Consider the following 22,661-nt stretch of genomic DNA (forward strand, 5'->3'; position numbering starts at 1 on the left):
ATTTTTAAAAAATTGAGGTTAGGTTCGATAACTTTTTTATCTGACCCTCTATACTTATTTTGAAAACGGCAGATTATTCAAAATAATTATAAAGAAACTTTTCTGTATTTTTTTAACTAAGAAAATATAGGGTCATTTTGAAATTGACATTTTTTTAAATTTTTCCGTGCGAGCGAGAGTGCGCCAGCGAAAAACCAAGCGAAGTTCTTTATTTTTCCATACAGGGTGTTAATTAACGTTATGCAGATATTTCAGGGGGTGATAGTACTCGTCAAAATAAAAAAAGGAATATAAATATATGCATGATCTAAAGGGGTCGTTATTTGGGGGGGGGGGGGCGAATTTTACATTTTCCCTCGTTTTTTTGCGTTTTATTTATGTTCTGTGATAATTGTTTCAAATTTGATACATCAATTCTTTTTTAGAATCTCTAGTAGTTGGTCGCAGTATACAGGGTGTTACATTTTCTTTCCCGCCCTGTATAACAAAAACGACACATTTTAGATCGTGAACGTTAATTAACGCCCTGTATATTGATAAGAGTAGAGTGTACAGGGTATCTCCGTAATTGTTAGGGCTACTAAAAAAGTAATACAGTGGTCATGTGCTCTTTCTGAGCCCAACTTAAAAATTGCAGAATTACAATTTGAGCATATTCGCTCGCTTAAGAGATACGGGGGAAAATAAAAAAAATGTGAACTGTAGAATGGCGATATAGTATTTTAGATACGCATACAAAATATGTTTATTAAAAAAGTTTAGGATTGTTGCATAATCTGATTTTTTTCATATAAGTATACGGGGTCAGCTAAAAAAGTTATCGGACTTAACCTTATTTCTTAAATGGAACACCCTGTATATTTTTTTCGAAAAAGATAGCATATTAAATTCTCTTTTCAAAAGTATACTACAGTAAGGATGATATGCGAAAAAGATATACGATTCAAAAAAAATTTAAAAATGTAAAAAAATTCAAATGGATCGAAAAAGTTTTTTGGATTTGATTTTTAAAGATCTTTTTTACGTTTTTTTGAACTCATTATTTTTTTAAATTTTTTAGTGTTATATGTTTGAAAAGAGACGATATATTTTTTATTAAAATGTTCAGGGTGTTCTATTTAAAAAAATGAGGTTAGGTTCGACAATTTTTTTGCCTGACCCCGTATATCCCTGAAAACGGCAGATTATTCAAAATCATTATAAAGAAACTTTTCTGTATTTTTTTAATTAAGAAAATATAGGGTCATTTTGAAATTGACATTTTTTTTGTTTTTCCGTGCGAACGAGAGTGCGCCAGCGAAAAACCAAGCGAACTTCTTTATTTTTCCATACAGGGTGTTAATTAACGTCATGCAGATATTTCAGGGGGTGATAGTACTCGTCAAAATAAAAAAGAAATACAAATATATGCATGATCTAAAGGGATCGTTATATATTGGGGGGGGGGGGGCGATGTTTACATTTCGTTTTCTTTATGTTCTCTGGTAATTGTTTCACATTTTTAGAATCTCTACATTAAAGTATCAAAGTAGTTGATCGCAGTATACGGGGTGTTACATTTTCTTTCCCATCCTGTATAACAAAAACGACGCATTTTAGATCGTGAATATATGTCTATTTTTTTCTTATTTTAACGAGTACTATCTCACCCTGAAATATCTGCGTGACATTTATTTACACTCTGTATATTGATAACAGTAGAGTGTACAGGGTATCTCCGTAATTGTTAGGGGGTCATGTGCTCTTTCTGAGCCAAACTTAAAATTGCAGAATTACATTATATAAGAGATACCACCCTTTTACTGCATAATCTGATCTTTTTCATGTAAGTATACGGGGTCAGCTAAAAAAGTTATCGGACTTAACCTTATTTCTTAAATGAAACACCCTGTATATTTTATTATAAAAAGATAGCATATTAAATTCTTTTTTCAAAAGTATACCACAGTAAGGGTGATATGCAAAAAAGATGTGATTAAAAAAAATTTAAAAAAGATTCAAAAAAAGTTAAAAATGTAAACAAAAATGCAAATGACTCGAAAAAGTTTTTTGGATTTGATTTTTAATGACCTTTTTTAAGTTTTTTTGAAGTAATATTGATTTTTTTAAATTTTCTAGTGTTATATGTTTGAAAAGAGACGATATATTTTTTATTAAAATGTTCAGGGGTGTTCTATTTAAAAAATTGAGGTTAGGTTCGATAACTTTTTTATCTGACCCCCTATACTTTATTTTGAAAACAGCAGATTATTCAAAATCATTATAAAGAAACTTTTCTGTATTTTTTTAACTAAGAAAATATAGGGCCATTTTGAAATTGACATTTTTTTTATTTTTCCGTGGGGATCGTTACATATGCGGGGAGGGGGGGGGGGGGAAGTTTACATTTTTTTCTTTATGTTCTCTGGTAATTGTTTCACATTTTTAGAATCTCTACAATAAAGTATCAAAGTAGTTGGTCGCAGTATACGGGGTGTTACATTTTCTTTCCCATCCTGTATAACAAAAACGACGCATTTTAGATCGTGAATATATGTCTATTTTTTTCTTATTTTAACGAGTACTATCTCACCCTGAAATATCTGCGTGACATTTATTTACACTCTGTATATTGATAACAGTAGAGTGTACAGGGTATCTCCGTAATTGTTAGGGGGTCATGTGCTCTTTCTGAGCCAAAATTAAAATTGCAGAATTACACTTTGAACATATTCGCTCGCTTAAGAGATACGGGGGAAAATAAAAAAATGTGAACTGTAGAATGGCGATATAGTTTCTTAGATACGCATACAGAAAAATGTTTATTAGAAAAGTTGCATAATCTGATCTTTTTGATATAAGTATACGGGGTCAGCTAAAAAAGTTATCGGACTTAACCTTATTTCTTAAATGAAACACCCTGTATATTTTATTATAAAAAGATAGCATATTAAATTCTTTTTTCAAAAGTATACCACAGTAAGGGTGATATGCAAAAAAGATATGTGATTTAAAAAATTCAAAAAAGATTCAAAAAAATTTTAAAAATGTAAAAAAAATTCAAATGACTCGAAAAAGTTTTTTGGATTTGATTTTTAAAGATCTTTTTTCAATTTTTTTGAATTGATATTGATTTTTTAAATTTTCTAGTGTTACTTTTCTGCCTGACCCCGTATACCCCCGTGTTTTGAAAACGGCCGATTATTCAACATTAGAAAGACACTTTTCTATAAAAATCTTTTTTAAATATAGTCATTCTGAAATTGACAATTTTTTGATTATCCCCCGTATCCTCGCCCGTATCCCTTAAGCGGGCGAATATTTTCAACTTCTTTTTTTTTAAATTGTACACCTAAAATCGTTTGATTTTAGAATCAAGATACCTGGTGATTTTACGATTGTTACAGTGAAGCAATCAAATTCATCCGTTAAAAACGGTTGACCAGAAATGACTATTCAAATTTCGCCGAAGAAGCCATGACACAATATCTCAAATCCAAAGAACTGTTGATGGGCGTGTGCCCTTGGTGACGTCAAATTGCATCTTTTCTAGGCTCGTTAAGATGTAATTACCGTGTATACGCGCGCAAGAGAGCGTCCGCCAACAATGATTTTGCGCTCGTAAATTATGCGGGGCAAGCTACCCACGCGTTATTACAATCCGTCCTACTACGACTACTTGTTATACAAAACACGAAATATGTGAAAAGAACCTTTGGTCACTCTCAGTTTCTTAATATCGCTGTCCGCGCGCGCTCCCGTCGAACGCCGCCGCGCTCGAAAATGTTGTTGCGATTGTTCCGTTTTTCTTTGTGAGTGATCTTTGACCTCCGCCAATTAGGTAACGATGTATCAATTGCAAAAGGCGTTCGAGAACTCGTTGCGGTGCGGCTACGAGTGTTCGCCGAGAAGTTTGCGAAACCAGCACAGATCGTGCAAGGGCGCAGCGCACGCTTGCGGCAATTACCCAGGCGACGGCGGCGACGGTAAAACTAAGCAGTCGAAAAAGGACGTCGAAATAATCGAGCGCCTGCACTCGACGACGACCAAGGCGACGTGCGCCAAAACGCATCAGCCCTCCGAAAAACGGGAAAGGAGGCGACTTCGACTGCGCCAGGTGCTCGACGAGAAAATCGTACTAAACGGCGGCGGCGTCGAGCGACCGCCGTGGAACTCGAACAGGTCGTCCTTCCGACGGCGAAGACGCCACCTCGACGCCGCCAAATCGATCACTTTGCGCGAGGTCGTCTCTCTCGCCGAGAGGAGGAAGGCGAATTTCTCGATCGAGAAAGGTGCCCTGAAGGACTGGGACGAACTGCTCGCTAATGCGAAGGTAAGCGCCGTTGCGTAATTGCTCTCAAAGTTCAATGCTAGTAAATAAAATGGCGGGGAAAGTAGGCGCAATTAGCATTCGAAAAAAAGGTTTACGTGACCGATAACAACAGGCGAAGGAAAGCGGTTCTGCAACTCCCTGTTTTTTTCGGCACGATTTATTCAACAGCGGCCAGTTATACTCGTTTTCACGCGAAATGGACCGTGTGATTCATCACAAGTTAATTTTTAAGAAATCGCCGCCGAAATACGGAAGCCATTTTGTTGCATAACAATTCGTTTTTTGTCTATCGCAATTTGTGACAAAAGCCCCCAATATTTTGAATATAAAAGAAATTATGACCACCCTGTATATTTCAAAAAAATTATTGAAAGGTAAACCTCACAAATTACGCGTATTGTATGCGCCGCCCTGTATACATGAAATCAATTACTCCCCTCACTACCCTTAATTTTGATTCAAAGATAACACAAGGAAGATTTTTTGTCAAATGCTATTTTCATGGGTCCATACACGATAAAAATATTTGCAAAACAAACGCCTTCAAATTTGCGTGACAGAAATCCATTTTACAAACACCGGTGACACAATAAGAAGGCCGGAACGGCCTCGTTACAATGATACGGACAAAATAAATCCTGAAGCTGCAGATTGGAACCTTCCGACGGTAAAAAATGCTCCACCGAACCCAAAAGTTCTTGGATGTAGTTTTTTCGAACCGCTAATCCTTGTGTTCACGGATCGCAAGCATGTAAAAACCGGGAACGTTTGCCATTAACGGTCTTTAGTTACGTATTCCTGCAATCAAGGTTAATCCCCGTTTGTTCATTAACGGCGACACAGCTGAATTTTGCGGGGAAAAATAACCCAGCGCGTTTAATTAATCTGTCCTTGACCAAACGCAATTCCATTTTACGCGATGAAAACGCGCGTATTTCACAATTAAGTTTTAACGTCCTCTAATTGGTTGTCGTGTAATAGATAGAAATTATATAAATAAAATAATTGAGTTGAAATTGGAAGAAAACTATCTCGAAAAGGTAGTATTATGGTGAGGCGAGGAAATATAGAGGGCATAGCTTCATTTTCAGTCGCCGAAGACGAAGATATATCCCCTATGGTGTTAAAAAGAATACAATAGGGGACATAGCTTCGGCTTCGGCGGCTGCGCCGCCTCGCCTCGCTCTGTTAGTACGGCAAAGTGACCTAACTTGAAGCGTTCTTCGGATGGGTAGTAACAGGGCGAGGCGAAGCTATGTTCTCTGTGGTATTAAAAGGAACATAATAGTGAACATGGCTTTGGCTTAGGCCTCGCCTCGCCCCTATTCACCCCGTCTAGATTTTCTAATTATTGATTATACTGTAGGACTGTACGGTTACACTTTCTGTAGTTGAGACGCTAGATAATCAAAATTATAAATTGGGAACTAATTGGTCGCGCCGAAGACCAAACACTCATTGATTAATTTTAATTTTCTATAAGAATCACCCGCCGGTCTCTCTGCCTGCTTGACCACGAATCCTCAAAGTTTTTCGCGAAAGCTAACCCTCTATTCCTTATTAATTAAAGAATGCCTACAAAATAGCTTCTTATTAATGCAGACGGCCATTTTTAATTGTTAATTCATTGGAACTGAATATGGTCCAAACTCGGGTCCAAATCTCCGGCACAACAACGTTAATCTTCCATTTCACCGAATGCTCGCGTATTTATTCTTACAATTCCATACCCCCCAGACCCCCTGGTACTATGTTCCCAGCAATACTTCTTAGGAGAAGGCGATCTTACTATCTTTATAGTGGTACCGGGGGGTCTGGGGGGGGTATGGAATATCCCCCAGCCAAAACCCCCCAAGCAGACGATGGTTTTATAACGATTTCGAGAAAGTCATCCTGAGAGTACCGAGTGTTAATATAATTATCATAGAATCTTCCTTCTCTCGCTAGTGGGTATTCCATACCCCCCTGACCCCCCGGTACTATGTTCCCAGCAATACTTCTTAGGAGAAGGCGATCTTTATTCTAAAAAGTACCATGTGAATCCCGAGAGCAAACAGTTTTAGGAGATGCAGTATTACCGGAGGGGTCTGGGGGGTATGGAATCCCCCCAGCCAAAACCACCAAGCGGACGATGGTGTGATAACGATTTTGAAAAAATCATCCTGAGAGTACTGGGTGTTATATAATTTTGAAAAAATCATCCTGAGAGTACTGGGTGTTATATAATTACCATAGAATCTTCCTTCTCTCGCTGGGGAGGGCGGTACTCTATACCCCCCAGACCCCCCGGTACTATGTTCCCAGCAATATTTCTTAGGAGAAGGCGATCTTACGATTTTTATTCTAAAAAGCACCATGTGAATCCCGAGAGCAAACAGTTTTGTGGGGTAAAGTGGTACCGGGGGTCTGGGGGGTATAGAATACCCCCCAGCCCCTGCCAAAATCCCCCAAGCAAACGATGGTTCTATAACGATTTCGAGAGTCATCCTGAGAGTACCGAGTGTTATATAATTATCATAGAATCTTCCTTCTCTCGCTGGGGGGTATTCCAGACCCCCCGGTACTATGTTCCCAGCAGTTTTGTGGGGTAAAGTGGTGCCGCGGGGTCTGGGGGGTATGGAATCCCCCCCAGCCAAAACCACTAAGTGGACGATGGGTTTATAACGATTTCGAAAAAGTCACTCTGAGAGTACTTGTACTTATAATTACCATAGAATCTTCCTTCTCTCGCTGAGGGGTATTCAATACCCCCCCAGACCCCCCGGTACTATGTTCCCAGCAATACTTCTTAGGAGAAGGCGATCTTTATTCTAAAAAGTACCATGTGAATCCCGAGAGCAAACAGTTTTAGGAGATGCAGTGTTACCGGAGGGGTCTGGGGGGTATGGAATCCCCCCAGCCAAAACCACCAAGCGGACGATGGTGTGATAACGATTTTGAAAAAATCATCCTGAGAGTACTGGGTGTTATATAATTACCATAGAATCTTCCTTCTCTCGCTGGGGAGGGGGGTACTCTATACCCCCCAGACCCCCCGGTACTATGTTCCCAGCAATACTTCTTAGGAGAAGGCGATCTTACGATTTTTATTCTAAAAAGCACCATGTGAATCCCGAGAGCAAACAGTTTTGTGGGGTAAAGTGGTTCTGGGGGGTATGGAATACCCCCCAGCCCCAGCCAAAATCCCCCAAGCAAACGATGGTTCTATAACGATTTCGAGAGTCATCCTGAGAGTACCGAGTGTTATATAATTATCATAGAATCTTCCTTCTCTCGCTGGGGGGTATTCCAGACCCCCCGGTACTATGTTCCCAGCAATTCTTCTTAGGAGAAGGTGATATTACGATCCTTATTCTAAAAAGCACCATGTGAATCCCGAGAGCAAACAGTTTTGTGGGGTAAAGTGGTACCGCGGGGTCTGGGGGGTATGGAATACCCCCCAGCCAAAACCACTAAGTGGACGATGGGTTTATAACGATTTCGAAAAAGTCACTCTGAGAGTACTTGTACTTATAATTACCATAGAATCTTCCTTCTCTCGCTGGGGGGTATTCCATACCCCCCCAGACCCCCCGGTACTATGTTCCCAGCAATACTTCTTAGGAGAAGGCGATCTTATTATCCTTATTCTAAAAAGCACCATCTGAATCCCGAGAGTAAACAGTTTTGAGGGGAAAAGTGGTACCGGGGGATCTGGGGAGTATGGAATACCCCCCAGCCAGAACCACCAAGCGGAGAATGGTTCTATAACGATTTCGAAAAAGTCATCCTGAGAGTACTGGGTGTTATATAATTATCATAGAATCTTCCTTCTCTCGGTGGGGGGAATTCCATACCCCCCCGACCCCCCGGTACTATGTTCCCAGCAATACTTCTTAGGAGAAGGCGATCTTACGATCCTTATTCTACAAAGCACCATGTGAATCCCGAGAGCAAACAGTTTTGTGGGGTAAAGTGGTATGGAATACCCCCCCCCCCCCCCCAGTCAAAAGCACTAAGCGGATGATGGTTCTATAACGATTTCGAGAAAGTCATCCTGAGAGTACCGGGTGTTATATAATTACCATAGAATCTTCCTTCTTTCCTCCTAAGAATACTTCTTAGGAGAAGGCGATCTTACGATCCTTATTCTAAAAAGCACCATGTTTTAGGAGATACTGTGTCTGGGAGGTATGGAATACCCCCCCCCCCCCCAGCGGGAGAAGGAAGACTCTATGATAATTATATAACACCCGGTACTCTCAGGATGACTTTCTCGAAATCGTCTGCTTGGGAGGTTTTGGCTGGGGGGTATTCCCCCCACACCTCCCGGTAAAACTGTGTCCCCCAAAACGTTTGCCCTTGGGATTCACAAGGTGCTTTTTAGAGTATGGATCGTAAGATCGCCTTTTCCTAAGAAGTATTGCTGGGAACATAGTACCTGGCGGTCTTGGGGGGGGGGGATGTTACCGGTGGGGGTATTGTACACTCCCCAGACACTGCAGCCCCCCCCCCAGCAGAATTTGGTGTCGAGATAATAATTTTTCCGCGATCCCACGATTTAGGGTAACTTAGTGTACCTAATTCTTTCGTTGTCGAGAAAAAAATTAAAGAAGAAACCTCTGATCACCCAATTGTTTACAGACCTCTATGCTACATCCTGTATATATGGGACAAAATTTTGAAATGGCCGAAAAAATGGGAGAGTGTTTTGTGTGAGATCTTGTGGGAATAATTAGGATTTAGAGGCATCAATCTAAATTCCAACAGGCTCTAAGGACATAAAAAATCGTCCAAAATGTGCAATAAAATGCTGAAAAATCTGATCTAAGAATCACTTGTGTACCTACTACCATAGGTATGTGAATTAAAACTTGTAGCAATTACTCAAGTTGAACGTGTTCGACCCACTTAATTTAATTACTAAGTGCACGGTAATTACAGGGGTCAGGTCTCACTTTGGGAAACTTTTACCTTAATATTTTTGGCAACAACGTAATTTCGAGCCTTTACCATTTTTTGGGTGTTTTTTTCGTCGGTATCTAATTACAATATGATGTATCATACGCCAATTACGACATCAATTTCCAAGGACGTAAGTCACATTATTCTCTGACCGTACACTCGCAAATATAATGTCGTACGCGATCGATCAATTTTCTAACGCGCCAATTTCCTTCCAGGCGAAATCCGAGGAGCAGGTGACGAGCGAGAAGCAATGGCTCGACGCCGAGAGGATCTGGCTGGTGCATCGCGGCGGTTTCGCGGCGGCAAGGAAGGACGCCGGCTCCAATTTGGAGACGGGAAAGTTACGAATACGCTTAGACGAAATGGGTGACATTTTGGACGTGGACGAGGACGACGTGGAAAAGGCTAATCCGCCACAGTTCGATCGGGCCGAGGATCTCTCCACCCTGAGGCACCTAAACGAATCTAGTCTACTTCACACGATACGACAGCGATACGCGACGAACCTAATTCACACGTACGCAGGCAACGGAATTCTGCTGGTGGTTAATCCGATGGCGCCTCTCGCGATTTATTCAGAGAAGGTAAGAGAAAATTTGAACTTATCGACATTATCATTTTTTTAAATTATTTTGTTTCAATTGTTGATCATTTTGTCATCTTCATGGTCATTGTCAACGGGCTTCAAAGATTCTGTTTCTGAACCCACAATTTTGGATGTTATTTTGAATCCGCCACCTTGGCGTCATCGGTGATAAAATTATGGGATTCAAACCCTCGATACCTGAGATAAAAGGCTAGCGCTCAACCTGTTGATTTACAATCTAGAGATTCTATACAAGGTCATCGAGAAAAGCTGGACTCGGAACATTAATAAGTAACATTGTGATATAGTTTAATTTTTTACCAAAATTTAGAGACCATTCACTTATCTGCTCCCCCCGACATGCGATAATCGACCTCAGTTCCAGGTCCTCTGAATAATGTCAGAAGTTACAGTTGCATCCCCATACACTGTGCGAAAATGCCAAGAATCATACACCTTCATCATACCGTTCCGCGTTTCGGTTGTACACTTGTCATGACTGCGACGATACTGACTGGTCTACTGCAATCGCTCAAGACTTCTAGATCACCTCAATGACAATACTATAACTACAAGCACTGTTTAAAGTCCAAAGGTTTCCGGTCGTTCAAAGTGCAAAGGTTGGTCGCCGTTCAAAGTCTATTTCTCACTGTTCAAAGTCCAAAGGTTGCGCGCCATTTAAAACCCAAAAATTCGTTCGCCGTTCAAAAGTTGCTTATCAATCTGATGATGATCTTGAGTTATGATCCCGAACTCTGGATCAACTGCCGATATCTCGCACCCCAGACCAACTATCGAAATATGGCACCTCGGAACAACTGCCAAACTTTGACTTCGCATCCCGGACCAACTGCCAAAAGTGCACCTCGGGCCAATTCCCGAAATCTCGCACCAACTGCCGAAATATAGCAATCCAGATCAAATGCCAAAATGCGACATTGCACTCTTGACCAACTGCTCAAATTTGACCTTGCACCCCGAGCCAACTGACAAAATTTGAACTTTGTACCCTGATCAAATGCCAAAATGTGACTTTGCATTCCGGACCAACCACAGAAATATAGCACCCCTGACCAACTGTCGGAATACGACACCCCTGGCCAATTTTCAAAATCTCTTACTCTGGACAACTGCCGAAATATGGCACTTCGGATGAAATTCCAAAATGTGACCTTGCACCGCAGACCAACTGTCCAAATTTAACCTTGCACCCCGGACCAACTGTCAGTATTATTATTATCATCATATCAATTGCCGAAGTCTCGCACCCCGGACCAATTGCAAGAATGTGACCTTTCACACCGGATCAAATGCCAAAATTTGGCCTTGCACCCGGGCCAACTACAGCAATATAGCACTCCGGAGCAACTGCCGAAATTTGCCACACCGGGCCAATTGTCGAAATCTCGCACTCCGGATTAACTGCCGAAATATGGCATGCAGAGCTAACTCCCGAAATTAGGGGGAGAATTTCCCATGGTCCCCAGAATTTTCCCAGGCCGCAGTGCCCCAATACCTACTAATGTGCGTAAATTTTACATGCGACAACCAATTTGTCTCGGGTTTTGCAGACGCGTGCCTCTGGTGATGGTGTCAAATAAACAAGTTAAAATTGTGCACAACTCAAAGCGCATTTTTTAAACAGAAGTAGCATTTGATTTGACATCACCAATGGATATATTCCTTGCAGTCGTCTCAATCGCCCTTTGTGAGTACCCTCTTCTGACAATCCGGTCTTGGGGTATAAGGGAATATACCCGATCACGATCAGAGGTCGAGGAGGTATGGTTGGTAGAAATTAATTCCTTTCGTTGAGACCTTTCATTAGAGTACCATGAAGGATAAAACTAGTTTATCCCCCCCCCCCCCCTCTCCACCCCGTACGTAGATGAGAGGACAGAAAGAAGGGCAGTAGTTGGTAGAAAACGGTTCTTTTCGTTGAGACCTTTAATTAAAATACAATGATGAGAGATAAAATTAATTTTAACCCCCCCCCCTCAGACCCCGCCGCTCACTGATCTCAAAAAAGGGTCGCACGGGAAAGTTATAGTTTGTACAAACAAATTTATTTCGATGAGACCTTCCATTAGAATGCCATGAAGGGTAGAACATGTCCTTATATCTTAAGACTGAATTGTCAAAGGAAAGTACCTACAAAGGGCGATTGGGACGTTTGGAAGAAATTTAAATAAAATTTGATACATAGCTACTTACAATAAAACCAAATTTAACGCCAGTTTCAAAATTTCGTTTTGGGCATGCGCAGTGCCAACTTTCTTATTTATGGAGGGATTTAAATGAAATTTGATACATAGCCACTTGGAATAAAAGCAGATGTAGCGCCATTTTCCAAATTTGGTTTTGTGTAGGATGCTGGATGTGCAGTGCCAATTTTCTTATTTATGGAAGAAATTTCGTAGGGGTGTTTTAAAAAAATGCGCTTTACATGTTCATGAAGTGTGTGCCGTTGCACCGTCTTGTTGGAACCTCCAGTCCAACTCATTTAGCCATGGGAAAAAATTTATGTAATTGGTTTACATACCGGTCCGATTTCACTCTAGCCATGGCCTTACTGAGCTCAGAAGAGCGCTGTTGCTTTAAAATCTGCATTCAGATATAAACACAAAAACATGTAAAATGTGCGAGATCAAAGTTAACGTTTGTCACACTCGAGTAACTCGAATACTAAAAATCGTAATTAACACTCAACAAGGAACAATAGTCTAAATGACGTTAAAGAGCAAAAGCATCACTTTGATTTGAAAGCAAGTTGTCGAGACCAGACGGCAATGTACAAGACTAATATAACGTCATAAGGATTGGACACGTAATTAAGCTAGCATGGATAAATTTTTCACAATGACAAAAATTAATATACATAAGATCAGGTCGGTGTTGAACAATAATCTCCAAAAGACAATCGGTAATGCTTGCAGTTAAATACAAGAACCATACATCAGTCTTCAAAATATTTTGCGTGACCTCTAGTGGCAGAATAAGGAACTACGAAGTGAAATCTATGTCAATAATCTTAACCTACAACGCATTTACAGAAAAAATATACAGAAAATCACACACACAAGTGACGACCTGGAATCTTATATTTTGTGGCGGTAATGAATCGTGTTTACACTAATAACACTTCCGTTATCGCGATTAAATTCCTCGAAGGGAATTTTTAGTACATTTTTTTTACTGTTTCAGGTGATAGCGCTTTTTAAAGGCTGTAAAAGCGAAGACATGCCACCCCACATCTACTCAATGGCCCAGTCCGCCTACCACAACATGCTCTCGGCGCGAAGAGATCAATCGATAGCATTCCTGGGCAGGTCCGGATCGGGAAAGACGACGAACTTCAGGCACTCGATCCAGTACCTCGTGACGGCCGCCGGAACGATTAACAAAATACTGACGGTCGAAAAATTGTCGGCGATCTGGACGATTTTGGAAAGTTTCGGCAATTGCAGGACGGCGATGAACGCGAACGCGACGCGTTTCACTCAGATTTTTAGCTTGGATTTCGACCAGAGCGGCGTTGTCGCGTCGGCGAGTATACAGATTTTAATGCTTGACAAGTCGAGGATCGCGAAGAAGATCGACGCGGAGACGACGTTCCACGTCATGTACCGTTTACTGTCGGGCGTCGAGGGCAATTTACGCAAGGAGCTGTTTTTGGAGAGCATCTCCGGCAACGAGCAGAATCCCTTCATCACGCTTCTTCAGAAGCATGAGGATAAGCAACGCGCCCAGGTCGAGTTCGTTAAAGTTTGCAATGCGTTTCACGTGCTGGAGATAAGCGAATCGGAGCAGAAGACGATCTGGTCGGTTTTGGCGGCGATCTTCCATCTCGGTTGCGCGGGCGCCACCAAAGGTAAATCGTCGACCAACCGTCAACTGGCTAACAAAAACTTTTTACAGGAAACGCGAACAATCGTTACCAGTTCGTGAGTCCGCAATCGGCACAACGAGCAGCCCATCTCCTGGGTACAACGGTCGAGGAATTGTCGAGGATTATTTTCGGCCTAGCCTCCGGAGGTTTGGGCACGCCTAACGCGCCGAGAGCGCCGTTTCGTACGCCGTCGCCGATCGATAAGGGTCTCGATCGTGACGTGGTCGGGTTGGAGGCGCTCGAAGGGATGATCGTCGGATTGTATGCGGAAACTTTTAACTGTGTAGCTTCCTTGATCAATAGGTAAGGGCTAGATCCCAACGGTAAGATTAGTTCTCCTACTATCCGCCCCATGGCTGTTTGAGACCTTCATACACGTATACATCATGATCTCTTTGCTCCATTTAAAGTTGATTAAGCCAATCAGAATCGCATAACGAAAGAGAAGAGGACCCCCTTTCTCGTATTGCTTACGCACCGCCCGGCAGCAGGTACGAGATAAGGGAGCAAATATACAGCGTATGGGGTACTTCATTCGCGAAAATAAATTGTTGATCGAATCATACGGTCGATCACTGGCGAATAATCTAAAACAGAATTACGGCAAACAAAAACGGAACGGAAACGCAACTTAATAACTGACGGTCTACACCGGAAAACAAAGTAAAGGAAAGCAAACCCCCTTTATAATTAACGGATTGAAGATATCAAGCTCTTACCTTGAAATTAAACAGTATGGGTAGAGTGAAAAATTGAACACTTTGAAAATACGAGGATATCGACAGATAAAAAGAGATCAAAAAGCTTCCTCTAAATGGAACTCGAATTTTCCAGCCGGTCAATGCACTAATCATAAAAATTTGGGACCAGTCCCAAAACTCATGTCAATTAAACGCGCTTCATTTGACACTAGCAAATCGAATTCAAAGGTGGACAGTTAGTACAAGAAGGAATAAAATAGTTACTAGCTGTAAGTACACTCTTTAAAAACAGAACAAACAAAATAAAAAAGCGTCCCCAGAATCTAGTAACTCGCTTGTTTTGCCAAGCTTCATCGCGAAAATCCCTGTCCTTCTGCATCTCTACCGAACGGTCGAAGTCGAGGATTGTTGTATAGAGCGTTTTGTATTTTTCCCAAACTGCCATTCGTTAAGATGTAAGTGTGAAATTCTTGACAAGGATAGCTACGCAGGTTTAACACAATTTAAGAGAGGAACTCTTTTAATTGTTTTAAAGCTTTAAAGCTACTTTTTTTTAGTTTAAAAAATGTTGCTAGTAACTCTTTAAAGTCCACTGAAACTCTTTTGAAGCTTCCTTGAACTTTTAGGACTGTCCCAAGAACTTCTTTCAAACCGTTTACCGAAAATGCGAATTATGGTTTGTTGTATGATGTGTTGCCTATCTGAATGTCCGATAGCGTTGAGTGACTTCTCACGCAACACCTATGTTATGTGTGTTGCCTATCCAGTACGACCTTTTTTAAAACAAAGATTCGAGATCCAGCATACCAGATTCAGTATTTAAGGTTTAGGATTCAAGATTCTTCAAAATTCAGGATTAAACATTTAGGATTCGAGATCAAGATTTCGGATTCAAGGTTGAAGATTCAGAATTCGAATTTCAAGGAGATTTGGTAGGATTAAGGAAGATTCTATAAGATTAAAGGATTCAGGATTAAAGGCTTAAAGGTCAAGGTTTCAATTACAAATTTCGGGATTTCGATATTTGGGAGGAATCAGGAAGATTAAAGAAGATTCAAAAAGATTCAGGAAGATTCAAGAAAAAGACGCAAAATTCAAGATTCAGGATTAAAATTTCAGAATTCAATATTACAGCTTCAAGGAGATTCGGGTGGATTAACGAAGATTAAAGACAATTCAGAAGGATTTAGAAAGATTCAGGAAGATTCTATAAAGAAAGATTCAGAATTCCAGGTTTAGAATTCAAGATTCTTCGAAATTCAAGATTAAAGATTTAGGATTCGAGATTTAAGATTTAGGTTTCAGGATTCAAGGTTCTGGGTTCAATATTCAGGATTTAACATTTAGGATTCAAGATTCAGCATTCCAGATTCAGAACTCGACATTCCGTATGCAAGGTTCAGGATTCAAGCTTCTGGATTTAACATTCAGGGTTCAAGATTTTTCAAAATTCAGGATTAAAGGTTTTGAGATTCAGGATGCAAAATTTAGGATTCAAGATTCAAGAAGATTTGGGTGGATTAAGGAAGATTCAGGAAGATTTAGAAAGATCCAGGAAGATTCTATAACATTAAAGAAGATTCAAAATTCAATGATTCAGGATTCAAGATTTGGTATTCAAAATGCAAGATTCAGGATTAAAGATTCTTCAAAATTCAGGGTTAAAGATTTAGGTTTTGAGAGTCAGGATTCAACATTCAAGGAGATTTGGGGGGATTAAGGAAGATTAAAGAAGAGTCAGGAGTTGGAAAGATTCAGGAAGATTGTATGAAATTAAAGAAAAAGACGCAAAATTCAAGATTTGGGATTCAGGATTCCAGATTCAAGATTCAGGATTCAAAATTCAGAATTCAAGGTTCTTCAAAATTCAGGATTAAAGAGATTTGGTAGGATTAAGGAAGATACTATAAGGTTGAAGAAGATTCAGGATTTGGAAAGATTCAGGAAGATTGTATAAAATTAAAGAAAAAGACGCAAAATTCAAGATTTGAGATTAAGGATTCAGGATTCAACATTCAGAATTCAAGGTTCTTCAAAATTCAGTATTAAAGATTTAGGATTAGAGATTCAAGATTTAGGATTCAGAAGATTGAGCTGGATTTAGAAAGATGCAGGAAGATTCTATAAAATTCAAGAAGATTCATGAAAAAGACGCAAAATTCAAGATTCAGAATTTAAGATTGGACATTCAAGATTCAGGATTTAATATTCGGGTTTCGGGGTTCAAGATTTTGAATTTAAGATTCAAGGAGATTTTGGTTGATTAAGGAAGATTAAAGAAGATTCAGGTGGATTTATAAAGATGCAGGAAAAAGACGCAAGATTCAGGATTTAATGTTCGTGATTCCGGGTTCAAGATTTTGGATTTAAGATTCAGGATTCTAGATTCCGAATTCGAGATTCTGAATTTAACATTCAGGATTCAAGATTCTTTAACATTCAGGATTAAAGATTTAGGTTTCGAGATTCATGATTTGAGTTTCAAGGAAATTTGGTAGGATTAAGGAAGATTCTATAAGATTAAAGAAGGTTCAAGACAAAGACGCAAAATTCCGGATTCAAGAATCGGGATTCAAGATTCAGGATTCGAGATTCGAGGCGATTTGCGAGGATTCAGGAAGATTTCATGAGGTTGAAGAAGATTCAAGATTCAGGAAAAAGACGCAAGATTCAGGCTTTAATATTCGGGATTTCGGGTTCAAGATTCAGGATTCAAGATTCTTCAACATTCAGGATTAAAGATTTAGGTTTCGAGATTCAGGATTAAAAATTTGGAATTCAAGATTCAAGGAGGTTTGGGTGGTTTAAGGAAAATTAAAGAAGATTCAGGAGGATTTTGAAAGATTCAGGAATATTCTATAAAATTAAAGAAGAAAAAGGCGCAAAATTCAAGATTTGGGATTCAGGATTCCAGATTGAAAATTCAGGATTCAAGGTTTGGGATTCAAGATTCTTCAAAATTCAGAATTAAAGATTGAGGATTTAAGATTCAGGATTCAAAATTCCGCATTCAAGGTTCAGGATTGAAGATTCAGCATTTAGCATTCAGGATTCAACATTCAGGATTCCAGATTCAGGATTCAAGATTCCAAATTCAGGATCCAAAATGATGAAAGAAGTTTCAGGATTCAGAAAGGTTTAGGATTCGTGGTTCAGGATTAGAGATTCAAGGAGATTTGGAAGGATTCAGGAAGATTCTATGAGGTTGAAGTAGATTCAAGATTCAGGAAAAAGATGCAAGATTCGGGATTTAATATTCGGGATTCCGGGTTCAAGATTCAGAATTCAAGATTTAGGATTTAAGATTCAGGATTCTAGATTCCGCATTCAAGATTCTGGATTCAACATTCAGGATTCCAGATTCTTCAACAGTCAGGATTAAAGATTTAGGTTTCGAGATTTAGGATTCAAAATTTAGAATTCAAGATTCAAGGAAAATTAAAGAGCATTCAGGAGCATTTAGAAAAATTCAGGAAGATTCTATAAAATTAATGAAGAAAAAGGCGCAAAATTCAAGATTTGGGATTCAGGATTCCAGATTCAAAATTCAGGATTCCAAGGTTTGGGATTCAAGATTCTTCAAAATTCAGAATTAAAGATTGAGGATTTAAGATTCAGGATTCAAGATTCCGCATTCAAGGTTCAGGATTCCAGATTCAGGATTCAAGATTCCAAATTCAGGATCCAAAATTATGAAAGAAGGGTCAGGATTCAGAAAGATTTAGGATTCGTGGTTCAGGATTAGAGATTCAAGGAGATTTGGAAGGATTCAGGAAGATTCTATGAGGAAGTAGATTCAAGATTCAGGAAAAAGATGCAAGATTCGGGATTTAATATTCGGGATTCCGGGTTTAAGATTCAGAATTCAAAATTTAGGATTTAAGATTCTGGATTCAAGGTTCTTAATTCAAGGTTTAGGATTCAATTTTAAGGATTCAGAATCCCAGATTCAGGATTCAAGAGTAATGATTCGAGATTCAGAATGAGGTTGAAGAAGAATCAAGATTCAGGAAAAAGATGCAAGATTTGGGATTTAATATTCGGGATTCCGGGTTTAAGATTCAGAATTCAAGATTCAGGATTCACGATTCCGGATTCAAGGTTTAGGATTCAAAATTAATAAAGAAGATTAAGGAAATTTAGAAGGATTCACGAAGATCAAACAAGATTCAGGAAGATTAGATGCGATTAAAGAAAATTCAAGAAGAAGGATTCAAGACACAAAAACAGCTCTTTACGTGGTCCCAGTGCTGAGATCTCAAAGCCTGAGAGAGGCGTCTGACGGAATTTACGCATGTATGAGCTATATTTTTCATAAAAATTATCAAAATTTATCAATGATCAAATCATTCGAAAAATGAATTGAAAAAATTAAAAAAAATATGCGGGGAGGATTAAGTGAATATCAAAAATGAAACAAGAGAAAAGTGACAAATGAAAGGTAAAAATGTTAAACTACATTAAACCTAAAAAAATATGGAGAGGTGAAATGAGGAAAAAGTCTGATAGGCGAAAATATCAATACAATATCAAATTATCAATATCAAACAGTTATATATGCACACGTGCGTTAATTAATGTTCGGCTGATTATAGCTCCTTATCGTAAACGACCAGATGTGTCTTACTGCTAACACCTTATCTAAATTGAGTAATTTACAAAAGCAATAAAATTAAAACGAAAAATTTACTAACTAATTTTTAAGAGGAAAAACAAATATATGGAAATAAAAATATCTGCACGGACCGACTACAGAATCCTCGTAGGCGTCGCTTTGCCGAAATTTTTCAATTATTATAAAAATCAGCTTGAGTTGTAACCGAAAGATCCTTTTCATGCCCACACCCACACAACAACTTATCTCTCGTTACACATTACATTTGCAAAAAATACTAATTCCATATATTTGCTTATAGAGCGATTTCCGCATCAATCCACACTGTCAACTCCATCCTCTTAGTCGACACGCCCGGTTTTCAAAATCCCGCCTCCTGCGGAAAGCAAATGGGCGCCACCTTCGAAGACCTATGCCACAACTACCTGCAGGAGCGTCTCCAACTGCTATTCTACCACACCAACCTGGTGGCTCCGCGCGACCGCTACAACCAGGAGAACGTCGAACTGACCTGCGACGAGAACGAAAACGAAAGCATCATCAATCCGCTACCTCTAGTTAATCTACTGGATAAGACCGCCCAGGCGACCGTCGTCCGCAGCTCGCAGGTCGACCTGCACGACTGCGATCGACGCGGCTTGCTTTGGTTGCTCGACGAGGAGGCGATCTATCCCGGTTCGACGGACGACTCCTTCCTCGAGCGTCTCTTCACCCACTTCGGCGACCGCGACCACCAGCTCCTGCTGAGAAAATCGCCCGGCAACAACCAGTTCATCCTCCAGCACCTGCAGGGCACCAATCCCGTGATGTACTCCTGTAACGGATGGCTAAAGTGTAGTAGAGAGAACCCCGTCTCGAGATCCGCCGTGACCGTCCTGCAGGAGAGCTGCAAGGAGGACGTCAGTAAATTGTTCGTGGGCGCGCGAGGCCTCGGCGCCTCGAGCTTTAGCGGCTCGATCGTCGGAATCGAGGGCTCCCAATCGTTGCGAAGGGCCTCGAGCATTCGCCGAACTTTCACGGCCGGACCGGCCGCCATCAAACGAAAATCCATATGTCTACAGACGAAATTTACGATCGACGGTCTCGTCGAAACGCTACGCCGAACGAAGCTGCGCTTCGTCGTCTGCCTCCTTCCGCAGCACAACGCGGGCCACTGCGAGACGAACGGCACCGTGAAATCATCGAACCAAGGCGAAGATGTCATTAACGTCCCACTGTTACGGTCTCAGGTGAGTTGTTCGCATTTTTTTGATTGAAAATCGAGCTTAATTTCGTTGTAGATACGAGGAGGTCAAATTTTGGAAGCGGTCCGTCTTTACAAGCAGGGCTTTCCGCACTTTATGCCGCTGAGCGAGTTTCGCCGACGATTTCAGCTGCTCGGCGGCGATTTACGACCGAAAAGTCCCGTCATGGACGAGAGGAAGACGGTGGAAGACATGCTGTTGAGCCTGGATTTAGAGCTGTCGGGGTACAGAGTTGGATTGAGCCAAGTAAGTAGTTCGTTTCTGTCAATTTTAACATTTCGTTTGAAATAGTGTGTGTTGTGTTGCATCTCTAGTTGAGAGTCAAGAACAGTTCCGGCACTAGGTGTCGTAACTAAAATGGTTACAGTTATATATCACGACAAAATTAAAATGTTACCTTTGAATCCTGGCCACACCCCTCTGAATTCAGAAGGGTGCTGTCTGCCAGTAATCTGGAAAAACGAAGAGAGATAGGGTGTGAAATTGACCAATTATATTGAGGGACATAAAGATACTAAGAGATCTCTATTAATAGAACACCGAACTACAAACCCATACCAATAAATCTAATTACAACGAATTTACAGAGAAAATGTACAGATGGCGTAACGGGTACTAAATGGATACAGTCACTTTGCACGAAACAGTGACGAGGAGCAAACGGCTCCGCCCAGCCGCCATGTTGCATCGAAAATTCAAATTAAAAATCATCAAATGGCAGTACAATTGTAGTGTAGGCAACACACAATACATGTATGAAACAATAGCCATAAACATGTAGCAGAAACTCGATGCAACATGGCCGCGCATCTCAACAACCAATCAAAAATTAGACGCTATTGATGCCACTGTCTCGTATCATTTTTCTTTGTCAGTCTTTTTCGCTTTCCCTTTCTCAATTCCCCCCTTTCTACCTCTTCCGCTTTCTTTCCATATCTCTCTTTGTTTCCTTCGCTTTTCTTTTTCTCAGTGTTTACTCCTTATTTCCCCCTTTTCTGTTTATTTTTCTAAGCTTAAACCCCTCTTTACCTAACGCACACTAAAAAATAAAGTTGAAATTTACTTCGCCTTTTCCATCATATTCCCTCTGTCTTCTTCGCCTTTCTTTCCCAATTTTCTTCTTCCTTTCTCCCTCACATCCCTCTTTGCCTTTATTTCTCCCACTTTCTACCCTTCCTCACTCTATTCAAAAAGGTGACTAAAAATAAATTTGAATTTTACATCTTTCTCCCTCATACCTCATTTTCATCTCGCTTCCTATACCTTCCTCACTCTCTCTTCATCTTTCTTTGTCCGTCTTCTTCGCTTCTCGCCCTCCTTACTCAGCGCGCACTAAAAAATCAATTTAAATGTAATTGCTTCTTTGTCCTTTACATTCTCACTTCTTCTACCTCTTCCACTCCCTCTCCGTCTTTCTCTCTTTGTCTTCTCTTTTACTACCCTCTCTGTCTCTTTTATCTTCCTGTTTTCACTTCCTCTCGCCCCATTTTCCTTCACGCTCCCTATTCGTCTATATTTCTCTCACTTTCCACCCCTATAAACATCCCCTATACTTAACTGATAGTACAAAATAAATTTGATCTTGACATCTATTCCTCTTGCATCCCTCCACTGTTTGATTTCCCTACCTCCAACTCTCTCTGTCTGTTTTCTTCGCCTTCCCTCTCCCAATTTTTCTTCCTGTTCCACTCTCCGTCTTGCTTCGTATTTGTCATCATTTCTCTCACTTTCTACCCCTTTTGGCCCTCCTTGCTCTTGCTCAGTCTATTGACACTACTCTTTTCTCCTGATACTCTCCCACCTTTTCTATCTCTTCTACTCCCGTTTGTTTATCTATGTCTTGAAATTTCTCCGCGTCTCCCCCTTCTCTCTGCTGTTCTCTCCACACCTTCATTCCTCTTAATCTTGCCCCCCCCCCCTACTCTTTATCTTTCCTGTTCAGTATGCCAGAAGCCCTCCTTACTCTCCCTACTCAACTCATACTAAAAAAAGATTTAAATCTTACCTTGTTTTTTGTCTTCACACTCCCTCTACGTCTATCTCTGTCTTGTTCACGTTCCCTTCCATTTATTTCCCCCCTTCTCCTTCTCGCTCCTTTTCCTCTGCATTTCCCTCACCTAAAATTTGAATTTTACTTCGTCTTGCTCTCTGTGTCTATCTTTTCTGAATGTCACCTCCTCTCGCTCCATTCTGCTACATTTTGCCCCCCTCCCCTCCCTCTTCGTCTTTATTTCTCATACTTTCCGCCTCTACTCACGCGCAATAGGTACTCAACGGATAGTGCAAAAAAAATTTCCTCTACCTCGCACTCCCTCTGTGTGTTTTCTTCACCTTTCTTCTTTCAAAATTTTTCGTCTTGTCCCCCTT

The 22,661-nt window shown here is 40.4% G+C and overlaps 1 protein-coding gene across 2 annotated transcripts in view; it reads left to right on the forward strand.

The window, feature by feature from the left end:
* Window positions 1-3,724: 3,724 nt before the first annotated feature.
* Window positions 3,725-22,661, forward strand: part of LOC116162322 (unconventional myosin-XVIIIa) — a 69,242-nt gene continuing 50,305 nt past the window's right edge. For both annotated transcript variants that reach the window (XM_031475923.1, XM_031475924.1), the window contains exons 1-6: window positions 3,725-4,312; window positions 9,475-9,843; window positions 13,050-13,716; window positions 13,764-14,037; window positions 19,352-20,279; window positions 20,331-20,540. In XM_031475923.1, the coding sequence (XP_031331783.1) occupies window positions 3,827-4,312; window positions 9,475-9,843; window positions 13,050-13,716; window positions 13,764-14,037; window positions 19,352-20,279; window positions 20,331-20,540 (2,934 nt within the window). In that variant the 5' untranslated portion in view covers window positions 3,725-3,826. The remainder of the gene's footprint in view (window positions 4,313-9,474; window positions 9,844-13,049; window positions 13,717-13,763; window positions 14,038-19,351; window positions 20,280-20,330; window positions 20,541-22,661) is intronic.

This window comes from Photinus pyralis, unplaced genomic scaffold (genome assembly GCF_008802855.1).
Source record: "Photinus pyralis isolate 1611_PpyrPB1 unplaced genomic scaffold, Ppyr1.3 Ppyr1.4_LG10, whole genome shotgun sequence".
Lineage (NCBI taxonomy): Eukaryota > Metazoa > Arthropoda > Insecta > Coleoptera > Lampyridae > Photinus > Photinus pyralis.